Raw genomic sequence first — 9,815 nt, 5'->3', positions numbered from 1 at the left:
ACAACCCTAATAACAAGCTCTAGATATGCATTCTCACAAGACCATGCATCAAAACCCACATTTCATAGCAAAATCACAAGTAGAATCCAATAAATCATCATATAGGTAAGTAAAATAGATTTTGTAAAGCATGGGTTACCTCTTGAAGACTAAACCTTCACTTATAACACCTCTCAAAGCTCCTAACAAGGTTCACCTTCAACACCCACTTCAAGAACACACCAAAAGACCATTAAGATTTCATCTTTAGAAAAAGATACCTTAGAAAGCACTAAAAACACAAAAGGAACATAGATTTTACCCTCCTAGATGCTCAAGAGTAGGAAAGGTGGAATCTTGAAGACAAACTTGGAAGATCTTGGAATGCCCAAACTTAGCTTGGAGAAAAAGCTTGCTAAATTCTAGAGAGAAGGATGATCTTTTATTTTGAGAGTGTTAGGGAAAGAATGAAAGGCAACTCTAGGTTAGCTTGGAAAACAATCATGAGGTGAAATGTCTTCATTACCCTTACTAAGATGGAAAAGTGTAAGGGAACAAGGGAACTATTCACAGAACTTAGAGTACAACTCATTGACTTGGGTTGACTAGTCAATTACTAGCCCCCAACTATTAAATTTTCAAGAATTTAAAGAATAAATTACCAAATAGATTAGGATTAATTAATTAATTAATCCCTAAATAGAATTTGGATTTACGGGGTGTCACATCCTCTCCCCCTTAAAAGAAGCTTCATCCCCGAAGCTTGGGTACGACGAATCAAAACAAACGGTGAAACGAAACATCAATGTGACCAGAGTGTCAAGGATATCCTTTTGGTCAAAACTTAAAGGATTCAAAAGGTACCAAAACAAGCAAGAAGTCATAGCATTGAGACGTTGAAAGAAATAACCAATAGAGTTCTTTGAGCATAACGAACACTAAACCAAACAAAACCACAAAACTTCTAACCAACACTAAAGGTCCTAAACGACTAGCTCCTAGCACAACCCACAAGCTAACTACTCAACAAAACTAGCAAACAAGAACGAATACACAAGGCAAACAACAAGCAACAAGCGAACGGTAGCAACAACGAAAAAGATAACAACAAGCTAAGGAAAGGTAGGCGGGATTACCACAACACCGCACTAGAACGACTCGCTCTCCGATTCTTCGGTGTCTTCATCAGACTCCTCAGCATCTCCTCTTCGGCTCGAGCTGGCCTCTATCTGATCTAACCTCTGGTGAACTGCCACGAACTGCGTCTTCATAAAAGTAAAGCAACAAAACCAACTACCCAAACTACAAGCTAACAACCACGGAAAACAAGAGAGAACAACTAAGCACAGCCGAAAAGCGACAACAACAGAATGGCAACATCAAACGAGGGAAGAAACGAGCTACCACAACAAAATGGTCGTCTTGCGAAACGGGTGACAAAGCTTAAGAGATGAGTTGCAAACGAGGTTTTAAGCAATAAAAGGTGCTTGCCAACTTACCAAAGCTAGAGAAAAAAAGGGTTTAAAGTAAGGTGGTAAGATAGATAGGTTTGGTCACAACAAAGTTCAACACCAAAACCGTCGGTTAACAAAACGAGTGGCAAGGCTTAGAAATAAGCTGAGGATTCACAAAGGTAAGGTAAGAAAGAAAGGTAAGGTGATAGATAAAAGATTTACCGGAAAGGGAAACTAACCCTACTTCGAGCTTAACTTCTGGTTTAAAACTAGCCACCGATCTACCCGGGTCTAACGCCTAAGCTAAGATACAACCTACAACAGAAACTGGCACCACAAGAACCCTAAGCTAGATTACTCGGGATCAAAGAACCAGGATGGCATCTTCAATTGTCCTCTGCTGACTTCTTCAACCAAAGGCAGCAAGGTACTCACACTACACCACTTGAGCTCGGCATCCGCTTAAACTTGATTCGTCACTTCCGGGCAAGGCTGCAACTGTCAGACCCAAAACACGAGCAGGGTGATCTTCTCCTTAACTCTTGGGCTAACTTGATGCAGGCTGCCAACTTAACACTTGCATTAGCACACAACCCACAGCTCTTCTATGAAGCAACACTTGAAAACTCCAAAGCTTCGATTCGGATGAAAGGTCCAAAACAGGAACGGTAACAAAGGAGAAAGGTAACTCAGGGAAACGAAGGCTCATAAGAAGGGGTTCTGTCCAAGGAAAAGATCAAGGTGAAAGGTTTAGGTTCAACAACTCGATGACCATGTCAGTTAAGAAGAGGGGAATTGTAAACAAGGCTACAACTTAGGGGGTAAGGAATCAAAACGAGGTTTTAGGGAGTTGAAAAGGATTTCCCCACGGAGGGTATCCGGTTAAAATTCAAGGATGATGCTAATTAGGAAGGGAATCAAGGTTTCCAAAGTCACAACTTAGGAAAGATAAGGTTGTAACTTTGAACAGAGTCAAATCGGAAAGGGAACAAGAACGAGGTTTGAAAAGATAGGAAGGATTTCTCGAGTAGAGGCAAGGGATTTGACGAGGGTAAGAGAAGAAGATCAGCTTCAAGAGACAAAAGGGTTCACGACTTCCGGCGAAGCTCCGGCTTGACACCGATCACTACGCTTGTCGAACTGAAGGCTCTCTACCTCGACTCAGATGCGACTTAACTCTTAGTCCTTGTCAGATTCCTTCATAAGCTGATGTCACCGCCGTCTTGCACAAGATGATTTGGAAAGAAAACAAGAACAAGGTTCGGAAGGAAAGGATCACTTGGCAAAAAGGGTGATTGAGTTTGTCTATGGGAAAGAAAAGATTAAAGAGGACCAAGGGTAACTCTCGAACAAGCTAACGCCTGAAACTACACACAAGGAAGGGCACAAAGATGAAAGAGGGTGCAACAAAAGGTACAAGAGCTTACTTCAACGGTTCCCACTTGAATCTGCCTCACGACTGTGGATCTTGCCTTGCTGAGGTCCCGACTTCGTACACAGGTCCTGGTTGCTATTTCCATTGAGTCCATTGTTGTTTCCACTTCGATGCTTACTTCCCGACCAGGGCCTCACACTATCAACTGGTTTTGAGTCCGCTGAAGTCTTCTTCTTCATCCTGCACTCAAAGGACCGGTGACCCCTCTTGCCACAAGCATAGCACTCTACCGGTTTCCCATGACAGTCCACGCCGGGGTGGTCACTTCCACACTTCTTGCAAACGGAGCGCCTTCCCTTAGCCTTGTTGTTCCAGATAGGTTTGGGAGCCTTACCTCTCTTAGAGTCGTCTCTTTGAAAACTTCATGTTGATTCAGCACTAGCAACCATCAAACTCCTAACCACAGGTGTAACACTTCCATCAAGCTTACTCTTACGGTTCTCCCGGATTCCTTTCTGAACATGCTGTACTCGGTAGGGGTCGGTTGCACAAAGGTAGGCCTCCTTGACATGCGCAGGATAGAACCGCTCACGTACCTTAACCTTCAGGTTCTCCCAACTGAACTCCGGATCTTGTCTACAAGCTGGCCTTTCAAGCATCCACCACGAGTCCGCTTCTTGCCGAAGGTAGAGCGTAGCCAACTCCACATGGCAATCCTCCGGGCAAACCACAGCTTCGAAGATCTTGTCAAACATCCGGATCCATTCATCCAGTGCTGTGGGATCTTCTTCACCAGCGAAGATCAGCGGACGGAGACTTGAGACTTGGCATACTATGTCCCGATACGCATTCTGGAGAGGGTGGTTGTTGTTGAGGAGGGCGTTGCTCAGCGTCTGGGCGATCTGTGTTAGTTTATGAAGGCTTTGAGCTAACTGTTCGTTGGAGGTTGCTTCTGAAGACCTTGACTTCTACAGCAACAGCACGATAACGGGAAAGACTTAGGGCCCGCACCCTTACCTGGTGCCTTAACTAAAGAGAACCAAAGCTAAAGAAAAACAAGCATAGAAAATGACAAAAGAACTCACAACCTCACCGCGCGACCTAAAACTCTTAAGTCCTAAACACTTAGATACTTAAGGTTGCCTTAGGGTCTCAAATCACACTTAACTTCTTAAAAGTCTAGACTCTAGCATCGTAGGCTCAAACCTAGGTTCAACTGTAACACCCCTGATTTTCATGCCATTTTAAACTTAAATAAGCAAGATAATCTAACCACAATATAAGCAAAACACAGCGGAAGTCTAACTATATAAAACTGGAAAATGAAGAGTGTTATGCCACGTCCACACTAAGGTCAACGCACAGGCAAGAACATCATCACATCACAGTCTAGAAGTCTAACAAGAGACAAGGTTAACCAATCAATAGTCTATTGTTCATAACAAGAGGCACACAGGCCCATAACAAAACTAAACAGAGTCTGAGGGAAACTACACTAGCCATCTCTATATCGCACTCGCCACTACTCAGGACCTGAAAAACACATAAATAAATGAGACGACGCCCGGTCAGCGAATGATGCTGGTAACCCACCAATACAAGTTAATTATCATAAATAGATAGTATATGCAAAATCATTTTCGAAACAGAATACTGTATATATATAAGTTCAAAACCAAAGATAGAAGTCAACCACAGGACTCTATATCACTCACAACAAGATTAAGGGGAACACATCCCAAGACACGTCAAGATGTAACAACGACAACACAAGTAAGGCTCAAGGCATATTCTACCATCACTCAGTAGAATATCACCCGACATGCTCAACAAGAGAATAAAGAGACACTCATCGGCAACACATGCCTTCGTGACAACACATGTCACAAATAGAGAAGTACACATCGGCAACACATGCCTTCGTGACAACACATGTCACAATCAATATTCCTTCCTTATGCCTAGTTCCAACCTTATGGCTACCCCCAACCTTATAGCTAGTTCCAACCATTACTTCCAGGACCCCTGTATAACCAAGTCCAACCTTATCCCTCCGAGGACCGTCGTCCCCATCCGCCGACAACCGCCAACACTTCCACCAATTCATAGTACACGAGGGTACCGATCACAACACACGACTAAAGCCCTCCCAAAACACGTGAACCCGAAACACAGGTCACAAAGTCCATAATCACGTCATGGCCACCACGAGGACCACTGTCGTACCTTGTTGACTAATGTCCCATACCATTAATCGTGCAATCCAGGTACAGCCACACACACAACGCCATCATAGGAATCAATCAACGGATCACAACAAAGATATGAAACCATACTCAACAAGGAAAGGATCACCATCCGACAACAACGATGATCACACAAGTCATCATCCACCAAAAAGGAAATGACAAACCAAACACGCTAGCATTTAAACACCGAACTAGCATGCTTATCAAACGGGTAAACAAAACATAGTTCCGAAGAACACACAAGACTCATCATTGGTTCAACGAATCACAAGGTTGAACACTTAGCATGATTCAAGACACCAAAACCTACATGGAATCCTACCATATAGTTCTAGACATACGAAACATCAAGAAGACACTCAAATAGTTCCACAAAAGAACATCGGGAAGTCAAAACATCGAATACCGTGTCAAAAGAATCTCGGGGAACAAATCTCCTCACAACACCATCTTATATCCCGCGGGTGGGACCACGGGTGGACCCCCACTCGTGGTTCCGCCCGCGGGAACACACTCCCAAACGCCTTGTACCCCGCGGGTGGGGCGGCGGGTGGACCCCTATCCGCCGTTCCGCCCGCGGGTACCATACCCTGTACAAAAATATCCCTTCGGGGATTTTCAACACCAAGCTCAAATTCAAGTCCATAACATGCAAAATCTCACCAAATACAACAATATGACTTGAATCAAAGGAATAGCCAAGCAATGGCATACAAGAACCCTAAACACAAGCTCTACATATGCATTCTCACAAGACAATGCATCAAAACCCACATTTCATAGCAAAATCACAAGTAGAATCCAATAAATCATCATATAGGTAAGTAAAATAGATTTTGTAAAGCATGGGTTACCTCTTGAAGACTAAACCTTCACTTATAACACCTCTCAAAGCTCCTAACAAGGTTCACCTCCAACACCCACTTCAAGAACACACCAAAAGACCATAAAGATTTCATCTTTAGAAAAAGATACCTTAAAAAGCACTAAAAACACAAAAGAAACATAGATCTTACCCTCCTAGATGCTCAAGAGTAGGAAATGTGGAATCTTGGAAGATCTTGGAATGCCCAAACTTAGCTTGGAGTAAAAGCTAGCTAAATTCTAGAGAGAAGGTGGAGCGTTTGTTTTGAGAGTGTTAGGGAAAGAATGAAAGGCAACTCTAGGTTAGCTTGGAATACAATCATGAGGTGAAATGTCTTCATTACCCTTACTAAGATGGAAAAGTGTAAGGGAACAAGGGAACTATTCGCAAAGCTTAGAGTACAACTCATTGACTTGAGTTGACTAGTCAATTACTAGTCCCCAACTATTGAATTTTCAGGAATTCAAAGAATAAATTACCAATTAGATTAGGATTAATTACTTAATTAATCCCTAAATAGAATTTGGATTTACAGGGTGTCACATCAAATTTGTGAAACAGTCTGCGATTCAAATTTTCTGTAGCATTGCTAGGGAGGTTGTTTCTATGTCTGACTGTAAAGAATGTTGTATCATTACATCGATCATGTTTGTAATCGTTTCAGCTTATGATTAAATGAATTAGTATCTTTATTTCAAAAAAAAAAAAAAGTATTGCGTATTCTAAGAAAGTACATTATTTGAATACTAAAAATATATTATTTTATATAATGTACATTCCGTACATAAATATATAAAAATGTACTCACATCTTCATAAATATTTGGTCCTTATTTATGAAGATATATTTCCGGCAAGCGAAAATAAACATAAGATCCTTTATTACCAAACATGTATACGACGCTACTCACGCTAGTGTATATATATATATATATATATATATATATATATATATATATATATATATATATTACACATACATATAGTGGCTAACAAGCATACCTAGAGAGTCGAATTTCAGGTTATTACACAAAAAGAAAAAAGCATCCTGAAACATTAAAATGACTAAAGCATTCAAGAAAGCCCAGACGATCTAGCTTAGTTAGCAACCCAGACAATATGATCCTCTGGAAGGAAATGGCAGACGGGCACAGTTCCGGGCTTAACCTTAAGCACTTGGAAGGCCAAATGCTTAGGATTCCAAGCCGAAGTATCTTTGTGGCAAACCACCGCGGCTTTAACCTTAGCCCCATTCGCTCCGACCAGAGAAACCGTGTAAGCCTCGGTGGTCTGTGTCTTGTGGCAGTAGAAAACAGCGTATGCATAGTTTTGCTTGTGGCAGACAACAGCTTTGTCATTGTTTTGAATCTTTTCGACCCCGGAAATGGTGTACTTTTGCAAGGATGTTTGGCCACTGGCCGCGGTGGATATTGCCCGGACTTTCTTCCCCAGCTTGGATTTGGAGAAATCGACCATGGATTCCAATGAAGTGGCGCATTTTTTCTCTTCTCCTTTGATCACTGGCTCTTCGCATTCTGTGATGGTTTGTTTCATCACTTGGGCTTCTTCTGAGTCGGGGGCTAGGGAGAATTGGTTGAGAATCTGGGACATCTTCTGGGATGAAAACGGGATTTTTTCAGCTTCGGAGCGGGGCAAGAAAGTGGCGTCGTTTGCGGTTTTGATGAAGTGTAAGGTCATGGTGGTGCCTTTGTGCAAGGCGGTGGGCTTGAAGAAAAGGGCGACGTTAGGGTCGTCGTGGAGTTGATCTTCCCTGGCGGCGTATCGGTACAGGAAAGGTACTGATCCTGGCTTGACATTGACGACGACTGGTTTGCCGTGTTTGCCGGGGGCTCCCACGTAGACGCCGCCTTTCCCGACACCGACGTTGGTCCGGTGGCCGGGCGCTCCAGCGTGAACGCCAACTCCGCCGTGGCCAACATTCACCCTCGTGCCGCCGCCAGGCTTCCCCTTGCCGGTGTTTACGTTCACTCCTCCCTTCCCAACACCTACAGAAGTTCCTTTCTCTTCAACCCACCCTAAAAAAAAACCATCATTTTTAGGATCAAACATTATTTCCCTGTACCACTTGTTAGGACTTAGGATAAGCACTTATCACTGAGTCAAAAGTTAAAGTTAATAGTGAAAATTTAACTTTATTTTTTTTTATAGATGGTTATCACGTTTTCAAGAGGTAGGATGTTGTACTTAGTCCTTCATTGGCCAAAGTTTAACAATTTCCTAGCCACATGATATTGAACATGACCCTTACTAGTCTCCGTTCAACAATTACGTTCTATACCACTTGTTAGAATCAAACGCTTATCACTACATCAAAAGCTATAGCCTATAGCTAGTAATGTAGAAGCAATTTTATTTCTTTATAAACCACTATTACATTTTCAAATAGTAGAATGCTAAATTTGACCTTTTAGTGGCCTCTATTCAACAATCCTAAACCACATGGTATTAGACCTAGTCTCTACTAGCCTCCACCTAATTAACCATCACTTTTAACTTTCGATTCGATTTTGGCAGGCTAAGTAACAAAAACAATTTTGATTAAATTCATATATATATATATATATATATATATATATATTTTCAAACCTGCTGTTTGGGATAAGGAATCCTTGATAGCTTGGGGCATGGCAGTATTAGACAGCTCAGACTTCCAGTATGAGATTGCATCAGCAGCACCCAAAGTAACTGCATGACTTGCTACGACGGCCAGCTGATCGAAAGTACCAATAAATATTAAACAAGCGTTTTAGCGTTATAATCATTAACAAATCAATAGAAATTTTCCTATTAGAAAGATGTAATATTAAGTTAATACAATCACAATACTCTAAAGAAAAAAAATCATTAACAATAAAAATTTCCCGAATAAAAAAAAAATAGCTATTAGTAAGGACAAAATCATATTGTAAAAATCTTGTAATAACTTAGCGTAGCATAGCACAAATAGTTTATATAAAAAGTCTTATGCTTTATCTTATTTTTCTTCGATGCACGGCTCTGTTTGGCATGTTTAACTGAAAAGTTAACTTTTTTTTAGTAATTAATTAAAATTAAATTATTTAATAAATTAATTGTAGAATTAGCTGATGAATGTAAAAAGATATAAACTAAAAAAATTTAAATTTTGATTAAATACGGGTAAATAGTGTCATTTTTGTAAATTAATAAAAATTAACAAAATAAAAAGTTAAAAAAACGAGTAAATATTTACCAAACAGAATTTGTAATTTATTTATAAGTTAAAATAAGCTATAAGTTCTAAAAATAAGATCTACCAAACAAAGCCCGATATATCCGAAACAAAGGACGAAAACATGATTCATATAAAAATACTGTATGAATTGAACCTATCCGACATATCTAAGCAAGAATTAATTAAACAAAAGTGTACTAGGATGGAGATATACTTACAGAAAGAAATGTGAGGAGTTTAATGATGAGTTGGGACTCCATTATATTGTAAGAAGAGACAATGAAGAAGCTAAGAAAGCAAATGAAAGGGTTTTAGCTGAGATTGGTTGGAGTAGTGAACGGATGGGAAGGAGCGTTATTTATAAGTGAAAAACGTAGGAAGAGTGAGTGCTTGAGGAAAGCAACATATCACCCATACACATTATATTGGACTAATTTAATTCCCAGTCATCTGTCTATGGCTTGCAGCATTCAATGCTATCATGCACGTGTAGGCCACACATTACATGTTGATGATGGAAAGAAGAGAAAATACTAGAACACGTTTGGGGCGGCACAATGCTATCACACTGTGCTCCTGTAAGAAATCTAGAAGACTAGAGCAAGATTTAATTGATTAAATTTCGTGTGTGTGTGTGAGAGACAGTCAATATTTATTATCTAGACTAGTTTTTTTTTACG

At 40.6% G+C, this 9,815-nt stretch overlaps 1 protein-coding gene across 1 annotated transcript; it reads right to left on the bottom strand.

Annotated features, from left to right (window-relative positions):
- Positions 1-6,904: 6,904 nt before the first annotated feature.
- On the bottom strand, positions 6,905-9,485 carry LOC109184394 (BURP domain protein RD22-like). Its single transcript, XM_019334394.1, has 3 exons — positions 9,354-9,485; positions 8,529-8,652; positions 6,905-7,957 (listed from the first exon to the last, which is right to left on the bottom strand). Exons 1-3 carry the CDS (start codon positions 9,393-9,395, stop codon positions 7,020-7,022), a joined length of 1,104 nt encoding a protein of 367 aa, XP_019189939.1. The 5' UTR covers positions 9,396-9,485; the 3' UTR covers positions 6,905-7,019.
- Between the last annotated feature and the right edge of the window lie 330 nt (positions 9,486-9,815).

The sequence above is a fragment of the Ipomoea nil genome, unplaced genomic scaffold (assembly GCF_001879475.1).
Source record: "Ipomoea nil cultivar Tokyo-kokei standard unplaced genomic scaffold, Asagao_1.1 scaffold1259, whole genome shotgun sequence".
NCBI classification, from domain to species: Eukaryota; Viridiplantae; Streptophyta; class Magnoliopsida; order Solanales; family Convolvulaceae; genus Ipomoea; species Ipomoea nil.
Note: the sequence above shows the minus strand (reverse complement) of the source record. Positions and strands in the feature narration are given on the sequence as shown.